Below are 21,584 nucleotides of genomic sequence, written 5' to 3'. Positions count from 1 at the left end.
CCCTGCCGGAACAGGGGCTGTTCTGCAGCCTCGCTCCTGGGAGAACCCGGGGACCTGGGTTCCCACCTGCACACCCTGCGTCTCACGTGGCCTTGGGGAGCCCCTCTTTGAGGACAAACATCATAAAGAATATCTCACTCTAGGGCCCCCCGGGGGCGCAGCGGGTTGAGCGCAGTGCCGTGAAGCTGTCCGCAGCCTCTGCAGCGCGGGTTCCATCCCCGACTGGCCAGGGAGATGCCCACACGGCGTGGCAGACCTCGCCTGTCTCCCCTCAGCAGTGTTTTCCTTTCTCAACTTCTGGGACGACTGATTTAGGTCACTTTGGAAAATGGGCTTTAAGAAAATATTTTTTCAACCTTTTCAGCCTTTCTCTTAGAGAATCTACAAGCTATCAGCACCCCCAGGGCCTGGTAGGTGCGGGCGCACTGGGAATCCCTCAGAATGCTGGTACCTGGTGTCTCAAGCTCAGACCCTCAACCTTGGTTGGCCTAAGCTGGCCCCTGACCTCAGGTCTCCCGTCAAGAGCTCCTGGGAGAACTGCACCCCCCTTTTCCTTTGTGTCCTCAGCCCTCCCTGCTGCTCGGCTTCCCTGCAAATGTTTAATAACCGCTCAGTGTTTCCCATGGGAAGGCGGCCGGATGGAGCGGGACCCAGAGCCCCTGCCGGACGGGGTCGCTCAGATGTTATCACAGGCAGGGAGGGAAGCAGGCACTAGTGCCCTGGCAGCCCCTGGACCCAGGTGAGGCCAGGAGAGCTGTTCAGGACAAGGTCAGTGCCGGTGGGGGATGGGAAACTGATCCTGTATAATAGAATTTGGGACTTTTATCCTCTATTTTTCTTTTAAAGATTTATTTTTATTTATTTATGCATACAAGAGCTGGGGTGTAAGCCAGAGATGTGGGGCAGGGGGTGAGAGGATTCACCAGAGACAGAGCAGGGAGCAGAACAGGTGGACGGACCGAAAGTACCGCTGAAGGGAGCAGCAGGCGCAACAGGAGGGGTCTGCAGCCCCATGTCAGCTCCCTTGCTGGGGATGGAACTCATGCCCCAGTGGCTGGTGGGAGCGCTGAGACTTTAACCCCTGTGCCACCAGGGAGGCCCCAGATTTTATTCAAATGTAGTAAGAGACTCGTGATGGTTTTAGACAAAGTCTAATACATTTGATTCATAAAGATTTACATAGGGCCACCCCAGTGGCGCAGCGCTTGAGCGCTGGGTTGCGAAGCTGCCGGCAGCCTCTGCAGCGCTGGTTCGATCCCCGGCTGCTCCCCGGCCACCGGAGGAGGGTCCCACATGGCGTGCAGACCTCTCCTGCCGCCCGCTGCTCCCCTCAGCAGTGTACTTCGGTCCTTTGCCTGCTCTGCTCCCCGCTCTGGCTCTGGTGAATTCTCTCACCCTCCCGCGCTTCTGACTGTACCCAGTGCTGGTATAAATAAACAAGTCTTAAAAAAATTTACATAATTTTTAAAGCCCATTTGGCTGCTGTATGCAACCTAGGGGTGGCTTAGAGAGGGACAGGGAAGCAGGAAGCCACTTAAAGATCGTTGTGGCCCAGGTGAGGCTTTGCAGGTGGGGGTGGACAGAGGGGTGCCTTCAGGTTATACCTACGATGGACCCACCTCCTTTTACATGGTCCAAGACTCATTCCTGGAAGTTCTGGCTTGAGGGCGTGGGGGCTAGCACTAGGTGCTTACAGCTCACTAGTACCCGATTTTACACTGTGCAGAAACCAACTCAGCTGCTGAGGCTGCGCAGTTGAGTCCTATGGACCCCAGAAAACTGGTGGGTATGCTCTTGGACCCGCATCGAAACAAACCAATTGACTTTGGTGGGGCTGGGGGTGCCCCTCCCAAGCTTTACTAAACACCAACTCCAACTGTTTATTCTAGAAGCGGGGGAGCTCCAGACCACAGCAGCAGATGGTCTGTAGGGGTCACCCAGGATGACACGGGGACTCCCCCTACAGAATCAGGGGTGGAGGCCCCCTCCCAACTTGTTATTCACTAAGCAAGAAGAGGAAGGATGAATTTTCTAATATCCAGAAGGGCCTTCTTAGCTCTCCAGTTGGCCAGGGGTAGGCAAGTCAGATGCAAGGGTGACAGTGACAGAACAAGGTGCCCCCCTTTGGAGACAAACAAATCCCCTTCACTAGTCTGCCTTGTGCTCAGCAAGCCAGTTCAAGTCCCCATCTGAACAAGAAAAGCACCACACAAACCTCTACTTAGAAACCTCAAAACACTGATGGAGAGAACTTCAGACCCCAAGGATCCTTCCAGATGAGGGCACGTGTGGCCCGTAAACTACCTAAACCGGTACTTGAAACTGTGGTGTCAGAAAGCGATGATTTGCTTTAAAAGCGACTAAGCTGAATTTCATTTTTATTGGTTTTTAAGCTTTTAATTTTCTCAGCCCAATTTACTTTTGTAGGTAGTGAAAATAGATATCTATTACACATTTTTAATTATTAAAGCTTTTCTTTATAGTATATAGATATTAAATTTCAGCTTTAAAATTATTGTAACTTTTCATTTGTCCTAATTTTTTTTTTTTTATATCAGCTCTGAGTTTTTTGGCAATCTAGAAGCTGCATAAGGAAGCTAATCAGACCCAGTGACTATGCCCCATGAAGACTAGTTACAGCAGTACCCAGGAGCCGCCAAGTTCTTAAGATTAATCACATGTTTTTTCAGCTTTTTTTTTGCAGTGTCAGGAGTTCCTTAGCTTGTAATCAATAAATTACTAGAAAAATGTAAAGGTTGCACAGAAAACCCGGAGAGCTCAGGTTGGGAATCGAGTGTGGGCTTTGTAGAATGTAATACACTTGGTATCTTTACGAGGTCAAGGACACGGTGCGGACTGCGTCAACCCCAAAGACCTGTAATGACACAAAAGCAGGCCAAGCTGCGTCCCTATTTGAGGTCTACTCTCTATAAGGGCCACCTTATAAAGCAGATGAAAAGCAAGAACAGAGCCTATTGCATCTCCAGAGATCTTCACGCACTCCACGTTGTGAGGTGGAAGAACAAAACCCCCATACCGCTGATTCCCACAAATGAGTGGAAAAATTAAGGAACAGTGAAACTGGAGCCAAGATCAGTTCTTCGCATTAGGAGACACTCCCAAGTCACTTTTCTTATCCCACTCCTAAAATTCTATGAGCAACAGGTCTGTTTTTAAACAAACAAAAAGGAAATATGTGAAGCTCTTTTTAGAAAGAAAGCTTTTCCAACAGAAATAAAAAACTTTATTAACACTTAAATTCTAAGCCAAACATTGGCAACCAAATATAGCCATGTTTGCTTGGAACACATTAAAAAGATTGTGAGGTCATACTTTCAAATGGGACTTTGGAATTTGTTACAACAAATCAATATATTTTCTCGGAAACTGTATAATTTTTTTCAGTTTACAATCCGTGATGTGGAAAGTTCAATATAACATTAAATAATTTACCATCTACCCTAAAAGTTATAGAAAATTGAATCTCTAATAGGATTGAACAACAAGGCTTTAATGGCTCATTTTTTCAATATAAATATATAAATCTGGAAAAGGCAATACTGTTGGCCGAGCCGTGAAATCCATGAAAATAACAGTCCCAGTGTACGGTGGGCGCCATTCACGTCGCAACCCTGAACCCCTACCTAGCAGCTCTCAGCTTAGACCTGGAAGACACCGAATCAGACACCAACTAACGGAGACTGAGAACCAGAGTGTGCACAAGGAGAAATTCCAAACTTGGACGTCACCCACGTCTAGCGACAGGAGTTTCAAGGGGCCGAGTTACACTCGAGGTGAGGACTCGGCCGTGTCCCCGCGCGCTCGTCCTGCGCTCAGATCTGGGGCCTCTCGCTGCAGCAGGGAAAGTGGTCCTCGGTGCGGAACAGAACGGGGGGCTCGTAGCCGGCGGGCGGGGGCCTGCCCGAGGGCGCCCTGCCGAAGAAGGAGGGCCCGGTCACCGAGTGCAGCAGCTTCCGGAACGTACTGGGGAACGCCCCGAGCTCGGCCTCGGCCCTGGCGACCTGCTCCTCCATCCTGGCCACGCGGCCCCCCACCATGCGGACGAAGGCCTCGAGTCTGTCGATCTTGCCGTAGACGTGCCGCATCTCGGTGGCCTTGGCGTGGATGCGCGGCACGCCCTCGCTGACCACGTGCGAGGAGTCGCCGCGCAGCATGTCCAGCATGCCCACGAACTCGTCCACCCTGGCGAGCAGGTCCTCCAGGCTGGCGTCCAGGGCCTCCACCTCGGGCCGCGCGCCGGCGCCGGGCAGCAGGCAGGCGGCGTAGCCCGTGGCGGCGCGGCGCAGCAGCGGCAGGTCGCGGCCCGGCGCGCCGGGCTCCGGGCCCTCGTCCTCCCACGGCCCCGAGGCGCTGCTGTGGCTCTGGGACACGTGGCCGCTGTCCCCGCTCCAGGCGGCGCCCCGGGGTTCGGCCTCCTCCGCGGGGGGACCCTCCATGGCCCGCGTCGGCCGCGCGCTGGCCCACTTCCGGCCCCCGCGCGCTGGCGCACGCGCACACGCACCCCCGGCTTCCGCGCACGCGCACGCCCGGCTTCCGGCCTCGCCCGGCGCGCTCCCGCCCCGCTTCCGGCGTCCGCCTGGGAGCCCAGCCCCCGCGCGCTCCCGCGCCCCGGCCGCCCTCCCCGCAGCGGCGCCCCCCCCGCGTGCGCCCGCGCTCGCGCCTAGAGCCCTATTTGTTTTTAAATGACACCGTAACTGGTATAGGGTAAATCGCGCCCCCCCGAAGTGCAGCCGTCCGGCTGTTTTGTTCCTACGCAGCCACGCAAGCCTTAACCTCCCTCCAGACTAAGGTGCAGAACCAGCCCAGGAAGGGCCCCCGGGCCGCAGCCACGCAGCTGGCAAAGTGAGACACGCGAGAGGAAGCGCTGCTTGGGCCTCCCTGGTGGTGCAAGGGGCTGAAGTCTCTGCACCACGTAGCTATCAGCCAGGAGCTGCCCACATGGCGCAGCAGACCTCCCCTGTCTCCGCGCTGCTCCCCTCAGCCGTGGATTTCGGTCCATCCGCCTGTTCTGCCCCCCACCCCCTGTGCCTCTGGTGAGTCCTCTCACCCCCCCCACCTCTGGCTTACACCCCAGTTCTTGTATGCATAAACAAAATTTAAAAAAAGGAAACTTCAACTCTGACACTCGATGACTTTGACGTCATAAAATTTAACACATTTTATTTATTAGGTAAATAAAATTACAAAATGGTTTCATAGCAACGCTCAAATCCCAGGCAGGGACAGGAAGACCCGAGTTGTGACTGTGAAACCCACACCCCAGGTAGTCGTTGAATTTACTGTTAACTGAGAAAAAGTCATACTTGACAAAAACAATTGCCCACATTTTCTAGTTGCTTATTATGTGTTGTTTGGAGAACACTTAGAAAGTAGAAGCAAAAAATGGGATATCTGAGAAAAAATTAAAGGCAGTGGCTCAAATTACCAGTCAGTCTAACTGCTCTTTCATGAGATTAATAAGGTTGTGCTTCTCCCAGCCTGAGGGTCTCAGGGAAGCCTAAGTGCTTGTCCCTTGGCCTTATTAGCAAAAGCCTAACTCATAAGCAGAGACCAACTTATCTCAAAGGGATTTGAAGGTGCTGTTTTTGTCTAATGGAGTAAACTCCAATGGGATTGACAAGAAGCCTACAAAGTTCTAAAGATAATTACATCAGAACACTGCAACTTGAACTAGAAGGAGCAGCAACGGTACAAAACAGACCTTTGGACCTCACAAACTTCTGCAAGCACAAGGCATGTTGATAAAGTGACTCATCAGCAAATACGTGCCCCCTTTCATGAAAAAGAAAGCATGACACAAAGGGTGAAGCCAACGGTGTAGCTGAGAGCCATGGAGAACTATCCTCAGAACTTGAGACTGGGCTGCAGACTTACTGTGACAATCACTCCTTCGTGCCTCCCACCATCTTCCCACTGGTTTTGAACAGGGAAGTCTGTAATGATTATCCCATGTCTGGCCACCACTGCATATTGGACGTGTGGGGGCAGATAGCCTGTCTCTTTAGTTTTGAAGTCTGCAGGTCAAGAAGAACTGTAGGGCCTCCCCGGTGGCGCAGCGGTTGAGCGCTGGGTTGCGAAGCTGCGCGCGGCCTCTGCGGCGCCGGTTCTATCCCCGGCTGCTCCCTGGCCACCAGAGGAGGGTCCCACATGGCGTGCAGACCTCTCCTGCCGCCCGCTGCTCCCCTCAGCAGTGTACTTCGGTCCTTCTGCCTGCTCTGCTCCCCGCTCTGGCTCTGGTGAATTCTCTCACCCTCCCGCGCTTCTGACTGTACCCAGTGCATGTATAAACAAAACAAACAAACAAACCAGCAAACAAATAAATAAAGCATGCCTCTATAAAAAAAAAAAAAAAAAAAGAAGAACTGTAGTCTAACAACTCAATCTAGTCTATACTCATGGAGTCTTATCCACAGCTAGCCTAATTTAGATGACAAAACTCTGGACTTGGAGCTGATGCTATATAATAGAGGGAGCTTGGGTGAGAATGAGTGTGATTTGCATGTTCAAAGCACATCAGGGGCCTCTCTGGTGGCACAAGAAGATGCAACCTATGAGGCTATCTGCAGCCACAGTGGCATGAGTTTGATCCCTGGCCAGGGAGCTACCCACATGGTGCACCAGATTTCTCTTGGCTCGCCCGCTGCTCCCCTTAACAGTGTATTTCAGTAGATCTGACTGTTCTGTTCCGGACTGTCTCTGGTGACTCCTCTCACTGCCCACACCTCTGCCCTGTACCCCAGTTCTTGTATGCATAAATAAATAAATCTTTAAAAAAAAAAATAAAGCACATGAATCATTACTGGCCAGAGAGCAGACTGCAGTAGCAGTTTTATGATCCTAGATCATCTCTACCTCCTTGTGTGTTCCTTCTGAGAAAGTACATACTAGACCTACTGACTTGCTTACAATTAATAAAACTCAGCAGAAGTGATGGCATGTGACGTAGAGATAAAATGGTAAGAGGAGCCACGTCTTCTTTCTCTCAAATCATGTGCTTTGGGAAAAACCAGCTGCTTTCTTGTGAAGTCCACGTAGAAAGGAACGGAGGGTTTTAACCAACAGCTAGTGAAAACCAGCCTTTTTCCAACAACCATGTGAGTAAGCCATCATGAAAATGGATCCTCCAGCCCCAGTCCAGAGATCACTGCACTGCCAGCTGGTATCTTGAAACTATGCGAAGTAATAAATACATATTATTTTGAGTTGCTCAATTTGGGGATAATTTATTATGCAGCAATAGATAAAATATACACTCTTAAATGACTAGACTACAATTCTGCTGGTGAACGTTTGAGTTTTAATTTGGGAGCTTGAATATTTGTCTCTATGTCCTTTTGTGTACAAATGCATTAAAAGTTTTGAGTGTAAATCAAAATGTCAAGTTTACTAGATCATAGGGTTGGTATATACTTAGTAGATCCTGCCAAATAGTTTCCAAAGTGGTTGTACCAGTTATTTCCTTTGTAAAGGATGAAATGTATGTGCCCCTCCCCCCCAAGTCAAATGTTAAAGCCCTAGCCCCCAGTGTAGTTACATTTGCAGGAAGAAAGTAATTAAATGAGATGACACAGGTAGAGTTTGTCTGCCAGGATTCATGTTCTTCTGGGGGGGGGTTAGGGGGGAGACAGCAGAGCTCACTCATTACCTCCCCATTCTTCTAGCCTGTCCTGGAGGTTAACTGTAGTAATTCATTTAACTTTCAGAACAACCCTATGAGTTAGGTGAAAACCCAGAGCACACCACGCCACATAGTTATTATGGACCATACGGATCATAATGTGATCATTGGGATCATGTCTCCAACACCCACCCTGGAGCAACATGTGGAGACAGAGGCCAGAGAGCTGTGCTCACATTAACCAACCGGTCCAGGACCACATAGCAAGTAAAGTGGAAAAACTTGGGTCTAATTCTGGATTTGTGTGTTTCCAAACCCTTTGGCATCAACCCTCCCCATGTACTGTCTGCTGACAATTATAACACTGAAACGGCAGTTGCGCTGCCGCCTCCATCCAAGCACAGTGCCCAGCAGCAGACGGGTCACCGTCTGTGGGCTCGTCACCTGCCTGCACAACTATAAGAGCACTCAGTCTCAGGGAACACCAATAGTGGGGGTTACTTAACACACAGGGGAAACAGAGTTACTAAGACCACAAGTGGCCGGTTATTTCACCCTAGATAGAGTCCACAGGGTTCAGAAGTCCCAAACGAAAGGCCAGTCCTCCAAGATGGCACTGCCTGGAGCTCGTGGCAGCCAGAGGCTCCATGAGCCTCTGGGGGGGCCAGGCTCCAACCTGAGCTGCAGGAGCTCACAGAGGGGGCGGCTAAGAAAAGCTGCAGCAGCCTGCAGGGAGTCGGAGGGTCCGGATGAGCAGCACCAGCCGCTGGAGCACACGACAGCGGCAGCAGCACCAGGCCCTGCCGAACCATCAGATACGCAGCTCTCTGGGAGCCTGTGGCCCAGGCCAGCCAACCGACAGCCCCGAGAGACGCCAGGCCCGGGCTTCGGCGCCTTCCAGGCGAGCAACTACGCAACAGAGGGCAGGATCAGCCGCCTGGTTACCTGCAACACTTTCCAGCTTTTCTCTTTGGCGGTCAGCTGCTGGAAGCTGCTCTCATCGGGGGCCAGAAACAGCGCCCGAGCGCGGGCGTGCGCGCCTCGACGTCTGGAAGTGAAGTCTGGGCGGCGGGCATGTGGGGACCCCAGGGCGCTCCTGCACTTCTTACATCCTCTTCTGGGTCCCCCACGCTCGCCGACCGACACCTCCTCACGGGACATTTAGCCAGGCGGGCGCCCGCGGGGGGGGCCGGGCGGGGAGAAGCAGTCGCGTTTCCCTTATGGTTCCCGCGGCCTACGCGGCGATGGGACAAACGCCAGGCTTGCCCCGGCCCGCCCCGCAGGGCACCGCCGCGACGGCCGCTCCGCTCCGGCTGCCGGGGGCTGCAAAACCCTCACGCACACCGTCCCCAGGAGCCGCTGCTGCGGCAGGCACGCGGCCGGGCCACCGGCCCTCACCGGCGACGAGAGGCCGAGCCCGTGCACAGCACCACCGTAAAGGCGCCCGGTGGGGTCGCAAAGGGCCCCGCGGTGTCGTAAAGGAGCCCGCCCCGTCGTAAAGGAGCCCGCGGTGTCGTAAAGGGCCCCGCGGCGTCGTAAAGGAGGCGGCGGCGCCTGCCGCGCGCGCGCTGCCCGCTGGCTCCGGCCTCGCGGGCGGGCGGGCGCGTCCCCGCGGGCGGCTCCGGCGCCTGAGGCGGGCAGGGGGCGGGCAGGGGGCGGGCAGGGGGCGGGCAGGGGGCGGGCAGGGGGCGGGCGCGGCCTCCCGGGGGCAGCGGGGGCGGGAGGTCGTCGAGCAGCTCCTGCTGCCCGTCACCCGCGGGACGCGCGAGCGCGGCCGCAGCAAGCTGTGGGGCGGGCGACGCGCTGGCCAGGCCCGGGCGCGGTGGCCGCCTCGGCGGAGGGCGCGCCCAGCCACCCGCGCGGCGACCAGGCCGGGAGAAGGCGCCGGAGCTCCTCGGCGGCCGAGAAGCTGGGGCGGGGGGCGCGGGGGCGCGGGTCCCCCGAGGACGGTGGCGCGCGCCGTGAGCCCGGAGCTCGTTGCGTCCGAACCGGCGTGAGAGCGAGGCCGGCCCGGGAGGTCGCCGGGGCGGGCTAGGCGGGTGGGTGTTACGCCGCTGGGTGTTTACCCGCCCTCTCCGCCCCCGCCGGAAATCAGAGACAAGCCGGGCCGAGTGGGGGGCCCCGGGAGTGGGGGGCCCCAGGGCCGGCCGAGCCTGGGCGTGAGGAGAGCTGCCCATCGGCCGAGTGGCCTGAGGACGTCCGCGGGGGGCCCCGAGGGCACCCCGGCCTGGGGCGCAGAGCCCAGGGGAAAGGTGGCCCTGCAGGGGAGGGGTTCCAGCGGAAACCCCAAAAGGGGGGACAGGAGAGTCTCCGGTGTTGACGGCATGGGAGGGGGTGTGAGGCGTGTGGTGTCTCCCGTGTCACCGGTCCGCGGCAGCCGTGGCTGTGCGCGCTGGAGACCGTCTCTAGTTGTGTCCCCTGGGGTGGCCGGCGGCCGCACCCCCAGCAGCGCGGAGCACCCTGCTCCAGACTTGGCTTCTACATGACCATTGCCACTGAAAGGAACTGGAGCTGCGTGGAGAAACTGTCCCTTCCGGGGCAAGGAAAGCTCAAGACACAGAGCTTGCTGAGTTGTTCCCAGGTCCGGCCCGCGTCCGTGGCACCAGAGGCCGGCTCCGTGGGCTCCCCTGGCCAGTGGGGCCGCGGTCACATCGGAACACAGCGGTGGTGACGGTCCCAGTTCACCGAGCGCCGTGGGGAACTGAATCCACATGGCTCTGAGTAGATGAATAAAATCTGATGAGGAGCAGAATATTTAAAGTCTGCAAGTAAAAACACGTGGCAGTGCCCAGGGTGTAAAGAGCGCAGCGTCTCAGTGACCTGGCCGGCGGGAGCCCGTGCACACTGGCCGTGTGTCCCTCGACACGTCCTGGCTGTTCCGTGAACATGTTCTTGCCCTCCCAGCGCCATATCCGGGACTCCTCATGCTTGCCCTCCCTGGGGCTGGCCCGGGCACAGCCTCTTCATCAAGTGATCAAAGGGCCCTGGTCAGCAATGGGACAAGATGAAACCTCACGCCAGCCGAGGGGACAGAACATTGCGTGGCTTCTGTGATGTTGTTGCCAAGACGCGGCACGCGCCCCAGCCCTGGGGAAACACTGGCCAGGCTAGAGGTGCAGCGAGTTCTACAGAATGACAGCCCGGCGTCTCCAGAAATGCCGTCGCCCAAGTCGGAAAGACCCAGGACTGTTCCTAACTGAAGACCAAAGAGCTGTGGCAGCTGGAGTCAGCGCTGCTGCTTTTTATTCATTTTGCTACACAAGCAATCCTTCCGCTTCCTAAAAGATGTTGTTAGAACAGGGGCGGGAGTGCAGGGGTCTGGAGATGGAGGGTTCTCTGCATGGCCTGGGACGGGAATGTGGGGAGATGTCCACACTAGCCTCCTGGGGGTCATGCAGAACAATGAGGTGCTGGTGGAGGGGAGGGGTGAGTGGGGAGAGCACCATGGCCTGTGGGGGCTTTGGTGGGGGCGCTACAGTGACACTCGTGATGGGAGCGCCTGTCCTGTCAAAAAACGTTAAAAATAAGGGGCCTCCCGGGTGGCGCAGCGGTTGAGCGCTGGGTTGCGAAGCTGCCCGCAGCCTCTGCATCGCGGGTTCGATCCCTGGCTGCTCCCCGGCCACCGGAGGAGGGTCCCACATGGCGCGCAGACCTCTCCTGCCACCCGCTGCTCCCCTCAGCAGTGTACTTCGGTCCTTCTGCCTGCTCTGCTCCCTGCTCTGGCTCTGGTGAGTTCTCTCACCCTCCCGCGCTTCTGACTGTGCCCAGTGCTTGTATAAACAAAACAAACAAACAAATAAATAAAAATACATGCCTCTTTAAAATAAATAAATAAATAAATAAACTTAAGGGCCTCCCTGGTGGCGCAAGGAGTTAAGACACAACCTATGAAGCCGTCCGCAGCCTCTGCAGCGCGAGTTCGATCCCTGGCCAGGGAGCTGCTCATATAGCGCAGCAGACCTCCCCTGGCTCCCCGCTGCTCCCCTCAGCAGTGTGTTTCAGTGGGTCTGCCTGTTCTGCTCCCCACTCTGTCTCTGGTGAGTCCTCTCACCCCCCCCAACACCTCTGGCCTGTACCCCAGCTCTTGTGTGCATAAATAAATAAAATCTTAAAATTTTTAAAAATAAAAATAAATTTTAAAAATGTCCTTTATACTCTTCACTTTTCTCCCAAGTTTTCAGATTTTAAGAGTAAGAAAGGACTAATAAAGGAAAGCCACGGGCCTCTTACAAAGTCTCACGTCATTCCCGGAACAAAGCTGCCGCCTCCACCTTCACTGTGCGCTCATCCCCTGCCGCGGCGGCAGCTCCGGTCCGTAACCCACGCGTGATTCTGAATTTCTCTGTCAGGAGGTTCTTGTCCAGTCCGGTGTCTGCCTCTTCTGGTCAAGGTTATTCATGAAATCAGGGACTTTTGCTGTGCTGCCGTGCGCGCAAGCAGCACTTCTGTGACTACGGCTGTGGCGCCTACGTCGCCTGAAGGGCCCGCGTGCAGCGTTCACGACGTGCTGCGGGTCCCGGTTTCGGTCATAGACTTGGGATTTGCCCTGGGGAGGGCGGGAGGCGAGACCCCAAGTGACGGTTCCGGGGGCGTCCACCCTGCAGAACTGGACCAAAAGAAGCCCTGCCGAGCCCCTAGCACAGCACTCGCTGCAGCCCCCTCCCCGGCCCGCGCCTCACCCCTGAGCTGACCAGCCACGGGGGAGTCCGCCAGCTCCGCACCTCCCCTCTTCCCGGCGGGGGTGAGGCTGGGGGAGCCCGGTGCCGCCATAGCACGCTGGTTGCGAGGGTATCGGTGTGTCCCCGGCCGCTCGGCCTGCGCGGGAGATGAACTTCGCAGCCTTGAGAAGGGGACCTGACGCGAGGGCCGGAGTGAGGAAGTGTCCACGCCACAGTGACGGGGCAGGCAGTTGCTGACTAACGGGGCTTAAGGATAGGACTTTGTGTGGCCATCATTCCAGTGGCGGGTGGGCCTGACTCAGCTCAGCAACCAGGGCCTCCCAGCATCACCCACATGGGCGATGGTGTAAGTAGCGCCCCTGGGGCTGGGCAGTGGGCAGTGCTGTCAGCTGTTCCGTGAGCCGGAGCTCTGGGCTCCTCTGCCCTTTGTCCTCATGCTCGCACAATGGCTGCTGCTGCTCCAAGCATCACATCCTCGCTCAACGCTGCCTGAGCCCTGAAAGAAGCGGGTGGTGTCCATGATGACATGGTGTGTCTGAATCGGGGAGGAAGGTCCTTCCCAGCTATGGTCACCTGCAGCGTGCGCTGTTCCGCTCTGGGGGCGCCACTCACGTCAGATGCGTGCACCCCTGCAAGGTCCCGGGACAGCTTTCCTGCAGACGTTGCTCTTTGGTCTCCAGGAAGGGCCCTCCAGTACCCCGAGGGCTGGCCTTGTGCCTGGCGGCCACCAGGAGGTCTCCTCAAAGTCCACATGGCAGAAGGAGCAAGGACTGGACGAGGAGCCTACGCTCCCTGCATACATTTCTGCCTCATGCCTGAACAAAATCGGGGCTGTGGGACCAAGGAGGGAGAGGGGGGTGCCAGCTGGATGCCCCAGGATGAGCCTAGAAACCAGAGATGTGGGCAGAGCGCAGGGCACCTGAGTCAGAGCGTGGTGCGTAATGAGGCGCGGGAGAGAGGGCGGTGAGCGGAGGAGCGCGGGGTGCTGGGCCCAGGCTTCAGGCAGTCGTCAGGTAAGTGACTAGTTAGTGATTATTGGGAAGGGCGGCTGCTGAGGTTTTAAGGAAGTCACATTTCCCTGAGACCAGGATCATTTCACAAGCATTTTATTCAACCAGAGGGCAACTGTTCAGCCCAAGGAAATAGCCCCAAAGAGGGCTTTCGGGAAGTCGGGGAAGGCTCTGCTCCCCCGGGGTCCGGGCCTGCGGGCGTCAGCTGAGTCCCGACTGCGCGAAGTACTTGTGGCAGGCTGCCGTGAGCGCGGCCACGAACACCATGAACTCGCTGAAGTCCACGCTGGCATCTCCGTTGGCATCCAGGTCCTTGAGCAGCTTGTCCACGGCGTCCTTGTCCCTCCCGCTCTGAGGAGACAGAGGCCAGGATCAGCCATGGGGCGCCTTGCGGGACCCCGCCTCAGCCTGGCACCGCCGCGTGTAGAGGGAATTCCCGCCAGCTTGCGCGGCTTCTGCGGCGTGTGGGCTCCTGGCCAGGCCCAGCTGAGCGCGCGAGACCCGGGCAGCTCCGCGAGACCCACGGCCTCAGCTGCCCCACGATGCCAACTAACCTATTATTGTCTCGGACCCACGTTTGAGCTGCGGGTGCGCTGCTGAAGGGGCATGTTGGGGGGGACTGTCTTTGGATCAGAGGGTGTGCTTTAAAAGGGTGACTGTGGGCCTCCCTGGTGGCTCAGGGGTCAAAGGCTCAGCACTATGAAGCTGTCCGCAGCCTCTGCAGCACGAGTTCCATCCCCGGCCAGGGAGCTACCCACATGGCGCAGCAGACCCCTCCTGTCTCCCCGCTGCTCCCCTCAGCAGTGTGTTTCCGTCTGTCTGCCTGTTCTGCTCCCCGCTCTGTCTCTGGTGAGTCCTCGCACCCCCACACCTCTGGCCTGTACCCCAGCTCTTGTACGCATACATAAATTAAAGAAAAGAAAGGAAATAGTACATTTTCTACCACAAACATATTTACAGTAGAGAAAAACGGACCTTGTTTTAAAATAATATCTATCTTGGGCCTCCCCGGTGGCGCAGCGGTTGAGCGCTGGGTTGCGAAGCTGCCTACAGCCTCTGCAGCGCCGGTTCGATGCCCAGCCAGCAGGTGAGGGTCCCACATGGCGCGCAGACCTCTCCTGCCGCCCGCTGCTCCCCTCAGCAGTGTCCTTCGGTCCTTCTGCCTGCTCTGCTCCCCGCTCTGGCTCTGGTGAATTCTCTCACCCTCCCGCGCTTCTGACTGTACCCAGTGCTTGCATAAATAAATAAATAAATCTTTTTTTAAAAAAAGAATTAAAATAAATAAAATAATATTTATCTTCATCTATAAAAAGAAAAACACAATATTCCAAGGGGCTCAGCGTCCTCCAAGTGCAACAGGGTGGTCCCCAGGAAAGGGGGAGGTTCCCTGCCCCACCCAAGGGAGGGTGGAGCTGAGCAGGAAGAGGAGAAGCTGCAGAAGAGACTGAGGAAGGAAGCAGGATGGAGCCAGGAGACCTGGAGGAGGCGCGTGGAGCCTAGAGACACGTGAAGAAACTGTGCTTGTCTTTTGGTCGTGGACGGGGTGACACAGATGTGGGTGAGACCCGTGGGGAGGTGACCATGGCAGCTTTTATCTGGATGTTGATTTTGCTCTTTTCCTTCCGGGCTTGTCTGGTTGTTTGTGACCCTTTTCTGTGGGTCCCCACTGGAAGATGCTTTAGACTTGGGGCAGGCTTTGGGGCCTTGCTCTGGGCCGATCCCATTTGGATGGACTTTTACCCACGAGGGGACGGGTCACTTTGGGTGCTTCATTTAGAAACTAGACTCTTTGCCTTACCTGTATTGTTTCCTAGTTTTATTAAAGTTCCTTCCCATTAAAGTCTCCTATGTTTTGTGTTGATGCGGCGGATGGCAGAACCCATGTAGAATAGGCAGGTTTGCGGGGCTTGGGCTGCCCCTCTCCCTGTCCTATAACACAAGTATCACTTCAGGCCGAAGATTTCAGGTTCAGTATCAGCTAGTCCCTTCCAGGGCAGGTGGGTGGAGCTTGGGGGCAGGAAGGGGGTGAAGAGGGAGAAGAGGGAGCAGGGAGATCCCGGGGGAGGGAAGAGCAGGGAAGGCTGGTGGAGAGGCAGCCTCTGCGGAGAGGCCCCGCGGGCTCCCCACCTTCTTTCCCTCTGGGGTGGGGCATGAAGGTGGGCACGCAGCCTTGAGGGACAGCCTGAGGGCCCAGCAAACCAGGCCTGGGACATGGCCCCCCGCGGGCCCCCCCACCGCTCAGATTGGACCCCTCTCCTGCTCTCAAGTAAATTGGGGCTGCAGCTCCAGGTTGAAGGGCCCCTTGGCCACACCCCTCCTGCTCAGCGGCTCCCTTGCCCCTGGGCCTGGGGTGCCCTCACCGCGCGCCCCCTCCGCTGGGGCTCACCTGCAGGAAGCCGGGGAGCTCCTTCTCCATGAGCGCCTTCAGCTCGCCCCTGGTCAGGCTCTGCTTGTCGCCCTCCACGCTGGAGTAGCGGGCGAAGACGTCGATGACCATGCCCATGGCGGTCTCCAGCTCCGTCATGCTGCCGGGCGGGGCGCCGCTGCGAGGCTGCGGGCGAGGAAGTGTCCCGCCGAGGCTGGGGCCCTTAATAAGGCCCAGCCACATATTGACACAGAGGGTGGGACGGGGAGCCACGGTCACCGGCCCTGCCCCGCCCCCGCTGTGCTGCCCAGCCGCTCCTTGCAACCTCTGGTCTGGAAACCTCCCCCACCGAAGAGCACCCACACTTTCCTGTGCTTCTCTGGAGTCCTGGGGTGTTGGGTGACAACTGCAACAAGCACCTTTAAAGCACTGATGGGCTTCATGACAAGCTCTCCTTGAGACTGCACGCCGGTGGGCAGTCCAGGCAGAGGGGGGAAGGGTTTGCGCCCCCGGGGTGGCCTTCACAAGCAGAGGGCTTGGCTGGGGCCAGGGGGTACAGGCCTCCGGGGGTGGGGGCAGGGGTCTGCTTGGCGGGTGGCTCGCCTCCCCCTGGGCGATGGGAAGGATGACCTCCTGGTGCTGTGCTGACTGGAAAGTTCTGCCCAACCTGAAGGGGAGGGACCGCATTCCTGGGGGGGCTGTATCTGCCTGAGCCTCTTTGGGCTGAGCTTGGGATTCCATCTGGGGCCGTCTGGGTTTTTTTGTTGTTTGTTTTTAGCAGAGGTCAGCGCTGGATTGCAGCGGAGTCCCCACCCTGGGGGACAAGTGGCGTTCCTGGGGCGAGTGGGCGCTGTGTTTGTTGAATGAATAACGAGTGAGTGGCTCTGTCCTCTCCGGTTATCGCCCCGTGTGAATAGATAGCAGAGGGGCTGTGTCACGGTGGGGGGACGCAGTGCTTGAATAGATGCTGGAATTATGCGCCCCCACCCTGAGGTATCACCCCTCAGAGTCACTCCCCGAACCCACACGGTCACCAGGGTTGGGCAAGGTGAAGGCAGCTCTGGCCTCGAGGCAGGGGTCTAGGCCAAGTTTGCAGTCTTTGGATGTCACCGGGGACATGGGCGGGCAGGACGTGTCTCCCGCGGGTCCAGGCGGGTCGGGGGGCCGGGGGCCGGGGGCCGGGGGCCGGAGCAGTGGGGCGGCTGGGTACAGTCTGTGGGGGACTGGCTCACGCTCTCCTCTGCGTCTGGGCTGGAGAAGATGCTGGGTTGCCAGGCCCAGCCAGCCCGGGTCCGGGCATCGACTCGGTGTGGGGCAGCTGGGCCCCTGCTCTGGGTCGGGGTGCCCGGTGGGAGTCTCCGGATGACCTCAGAGGGGCGCGGTGAGGGAGACGCGACTGGAACAGAGGAGGGCCCAGGGGCAAGGAGAACGGGGCCATCAGCCGCCCTGGCGGAGGAAGCGGAGTTTGCAGAGCGAGGTGGGCTTGGAGGGAGCACAAGCACCCCCTGCGCCCTGCCCCCAGCGCCGCCACTTTCCTAGAGGTGGCGCACGCCTCCAGCGGGCCCCGCTGGACAGGTGGGCCTTTCAGCTGGACATTCACAGTGGGGTTGGCTCTTCTGAGGCCTGCTTGGCTGCTGGCGGGTGAGAAGGGGGAGGCTGGAAGCAGGGTCAGGAGCCTCTGGCCACACAGGGCCAGGCTTCTGCCATCATCTGCCCACAGGACGTCTGGGAGTGGCCCTGGCAGGGGGCAGGAGAGAGAGGTGAGACTGGGGTGGGGGAACCTACCATCTGGAGGTACTGCCATGATTTGCAGAAGGGGAAACTGAGGCCTGGAGTGACCGTGGGTGAACATGCCCAGGCTCCTCCCCACTCTCACTGCACAGAAGCCTGGGAGCGAAACTTGATAAGGGCTCAGACAAATATTTGCAGAGGGAGGAGGCTGAGCGAGTGGAGGAAGTGAGTTTGTTTCTCAGGAACAGGCCTGGTGTCACGGGGTCCTGGCCCAGACGGCCACCAGGGCAGGTGTCCCCGCTTGCCCGGCCCGAAGGCAGGGTGAGGTCTGACCAGGATTGGCCATCAGCAAACTCTCCCCAGGCCGGCTTGCTCAAGGCCTCCAGCTTCCAGCTTCCCCTGCCGCTGTGGTTGGGGGGAGGCGCGCACACCCAGCTCTGGAGCTGTGGGGCGTGTCTGGCACAGTTGGAGGTGGGGAGCCCAGAGGCCGACATCAGACGCCAGGGCTGAAGGGGTCAAGGCCTGGGCAGCCCCATCAGATTCTGCAGCTCCATGTGCTTAGGGCTCAGCAAGGGGGGGAGGGGGGCAGGAAGCAGGCGCGTTTCTGGGGCACGCAGTATCAGGACTCAGGAACAAACCACCTCCCTGCCCTGTACTCCCCACCCCATCTTTCTGTCCGGCCTCCAGTATCTTGGCCTCTCAGGCATCTGAGGATTTGGTTGCTGTGGGGCAAACTAGGCTCATTGTCGATTCAGGCAAATGGGAGCGAATCCTGGAGCCCTCAGCAGACTGGACAGACTCTAACGCGGGCGCAGGAGACCGGACGCAGGCAGCCCAGCAAGTGGGGCAGGGGGCAGGCAGCAGCGGAGCCCCTGCCCCATGATCTCCCGCTGTCTCGGCCTGGGCGTCAGTGCTTGTGGGAACACGTGCCCCTGCTCTCTGGCTGCTTGGCCCTGGTGTCCTCAGGCGAGCGTGCTGTGTTCATGCACCTCCAAGCGCTTTTGGCAACACGTTATGGTGTGAGCAGCAACACCTAGGAGGAAGCAAGGCCGCATGAGGTGGCTTGGAGGCTCCTGGCTGGGTGGAGAGGGCTGAGCAGCTCATTCTCCCTGTGGGTGCAGTGGCCCGGGCTCAGGCACGCTCAGAGGGCTGCGCCCTTCTGCCAGCCCTGGCGCTAAAGAACGGGGGTCGCTCTGGTTGCATGAAATGCTTCTCTGAAAAAGTCGGGTGAGGCTGTCCTTGTTCTCTGCTAATCTGCCAGTGGGGCCAGGGTCTCCATGCACTTTTCCTGAGGCTGAGTAGCTGGGACAATGCCTGACTCTCCCAGTCTGCGAAGCCTAAGGGGCTTCGTGTCTCCTGACCTAGGACAATCCCCCCAAATGGACTGATTTTCCCAGCAGTTCTAGAGTTGAGCACAGGGCCGATGAGCCCTGCACGGGTGGGAGGTGCAAGGGAAGCTGGGCCTCTCCTGGGGCAGGTGCTGGCTCGCCTGGCCCCCGCCTCCCATTCCAGCTCAAAGTTGTGGCCCTTCCCGCTGCAGCTTCCCCCATCGCAACCCGCTGCAGTCCGGGTGGTGGACAGGCCTGCACCAGGAGCACCTGCCTTCCAGCTGACAGACACACGCAGGGAGAGGGTTTGTGTTGAAAGCTTATTCACCCCCTGCCCCGGCCACGCCACCGGCTTTGGCCATTTGCTCAAAGATTCTAAAATCGGTTTTCAGCATTTCGTTTTCCAGGCAAAAGGACTTTACAGTCACAAAGTAGACTCTGCCCTTCGTCCTGGGGGTCTGGGCCGCCGCCAGGTGGGAGGCCTGGGAGCCAGGAGGCGACCTGCTGCCAGGCGGGGCTCCTGTGGCCCAGCTGCCCCCCACGCCCCGCTCCGGGACACGGGCACTGCTGGCAGAGAAGCCCTGAAGTGCAGGGGCGTGTCAGCACGTGTTCACCCCCAAATCAGCGAGCGGAGAAGGTGCTCGGGACTCACGGCCCGGCCGGGTTACTCGCCTGACAGGCACGTGCGCGCCGTTAACACGCAGCGCGGAGCCTCCCCGGCGCCTCTCCCTGCCCGCGGCTCTGGGCCGGGCTTCTGGGGGCGGGCAGGGGTCCCCCGCAGGCAGCCCCGGGTCTCGCTCAAGGCCCAGCTCCCGGGGGCACGAAAAACAAACAGAACCACGGAGGCCCCGCGCGCCCTGAGGAGCAGATGAAGTCGCCGCCCGGGCGGGTCCTTCACGGAGAGGCCGGCCCGGCCCCTCGTCTCCAAGGACGAGCCCCGCGGCCAGCAGGAGCCTCGGGAGCGATGGCCGGGGCTGGGGCCTGGGCAGCGCCCGCACCGCAGAGAGAGGCTGTCTGGGGCCTGGGGCGAACCCGCGGGGCCGCCGGGCGGGCGGGGACGCGGCCTCCCCCGGGGTCCCGCGCAGGCCAGGCCGGGGGGCGCCGTCATCCCCGCGCCCTCACAGGCGCCCCAGCTCCCGAGCGCCCTCCCCCCCGTCCCCGAGGCCCGGGGGTCACCCAGGCTCCCGCCGCCCCACTTCCACGCGGGCGGCCTCGGGCCGGGACACCCCCGCGGCCGCCCCGCCCCGCCCCGCCCCGCCCCGCCCCGCCCCGCCCCGCCGCCGAGCCCGGCCGCCCCGCCCCGCCGCCCGTCCCCCCGCGGGTGGAGCTGCAGGGGCCGCCCCAGCCCCGCGCGGCCCGGCCCGGGCGCCTGGCCGCGGGCGGCGCCTCCTCGCGGCGGGCTCGGGGCTCCGGGCCGCAGGCGCCTCCGCCGGGCCGGGCGCGCACGTGCTCGCGCCGCAGGGCGGGGCCGGGCCGGGCCGGGCCGGGCCGGGCGGGCCGGGGCAGGGCTGGGGGCTCCGGCGCGGGGCGCGGGCGCGGCTGTCTGGGCTCGGCCGGCTCCCGAGGCTCGCGGGCGTGCAGGGGCCGCCTCGGCGCCCGCGCGCGAGCAACAGGTCCCGCCAGCTCCTCGCTGCGCACACGCGGCGGCAGCCCCGAGTACGGCGCGCGCCGTCAGCGGCTTCTGGGCACAGTTCTGGGCACCCCCTCCCAGGGTCCTGCACAGACACCCCTGTGTGCACACACACCCTTGCACGAAGCGCACACGCACGCACCCACAACCCTGCGCGCAGGTGCACACACATGCACACGCACATACACCCTCCCCTTTCAAGGGGCTCATGTGATCACACTGGGTGTGACTGAAGCATCTGCTGCAACATAAGATAACACAACCCCAGGAGTGATGCCCGGGAGCATCTTAAAATTCTGTGCGCCACCGCCTCCCCGGACTCCGGAGGACGTGGCCTTACCACAGCCGACAGGGCTGAGTAGTGTAGAAATGAATTCTAGCCTTTTCCCCAGGCAGAGGAATGGTGAGGGCAGGAGAAGCTTTATTACTCATGCATGAGGTCCTAGACCTGGGGAGCCGGTAAGGTCTGAGCACAGGTTTAAACACCAAGGGTTCCTTTTATACACACCTGTGTCCATGGCTGTTACACTGATAGCATTTTGTAGCAGGCACAACCGTTTGCAGCAAAGTCCCCAGACAAGAGGGGCAAGGCAGGCGGGGAAAGATGCGGCATGCAGGGTTGGCCTTGGAGAGACAGACCGACTGCTTGGCTGCCGGACCTTGTAGAGAAGAGAGCTGAGCCCCGGCTATGAATCTTGAAAGGGAAGGCGCTGTAAGGAAGCAAACTTGTTGACGACGCCTGCGTTGGAATGTTCATGGCACCTGGGCTGGAAGTTCTGCTGGAATCTTTATTATATTCATTTGCTCAATAATATATCTTCTCATCAGTAGCAGTAGTGAAATCTCGAGAGCTAAATATATCGTTAAAAGAACTCCCCGGCTTTTGGTACAGGAGTGGAATGAAATAAAATACATAGGAAACCCACAACATTTATGAGACAGCATATCAGTAAAAATGCTGCCGGCATGAATGAAAAGAAACCTCAACGGGTGAAGAGAAGTCGGAGTGAAAGACAGTTACCCAGGGATTTCACTGGATCGTAGCATGTTACAAAGAAAACAAACTGGCAAAGCAGAACCAAAAGAAATTCCTGGTCTCTGTAGAAATAGGTTGTTCTGAGAAGGGCTGGGGTGAGACAGGAGGGGGCAGGGGAGAGGCCGTGACAGGATACGGGCACTAGCGCTTTGGTGGGGGGTGAGTG

The 21,584-nt window shown here is 58.8% G+C and overlaps 2 protein-coding genes across 2 annotated transcripts; both read right to left on the bottom strand.

Moving 5' to 3' along the window:
- Window positions 1–3,833: 3,833 nt before the first annotated feature.
- On the bottom strand, window positions 3,834–4,457 carry BLOC1S4 (biogenesis of lysosomal organelles complex 1 subunit 4; the record flags this gene model as incomplete). Its single annotated transcript, XM_084233249.1, has 1 exon — window positions 3,834–4,457. One exon carries the CDS (start codon window positions 4,455–4,457, stop codon window positions 3,834–3,836), a length of 624 nt encoding a protein of 207 aa, XP_084089375.1.
- Window positions 4,458–13,529: 9,072 nt separating this feature from the next.
- On the bottom strand, window positions 13,530–15,852 carry S100P (S100 calcium binding protein P; the record flags this gene model as incomplete). Its single annotated transcript, XM_084233033.1, has 2 exons — window positions 13,530–13,679; window positions 15,715–15,852. 2 exons carry the CDS (start codon window positions 15,850–15,852, stop codon window positions 13,530–13,532), a joined length of 288 nt encoding a protein of 95 aa, XP_084089159.1.
- Between the last annotated feature and the right edge of the window lie 5,732 nt (window positions 15,853–21,584).

Source organism: Talpa europaea (genome assembly GCF_964194135.1).
Source record: "Talpa europaea genome assembly, chromosome: 5".
Taxonomy (NCBI): domain Eukaryota; kingdom Metazoa; phylum Chordata; class Mammalia; order Eulipotyphla; family Talpidae; genus Talpa; species Talpa europaea.
Note: the sequence above shows the minus strand (reverse complement) of the source record. Positions and strands in the feature narration are given on the sequence as shown.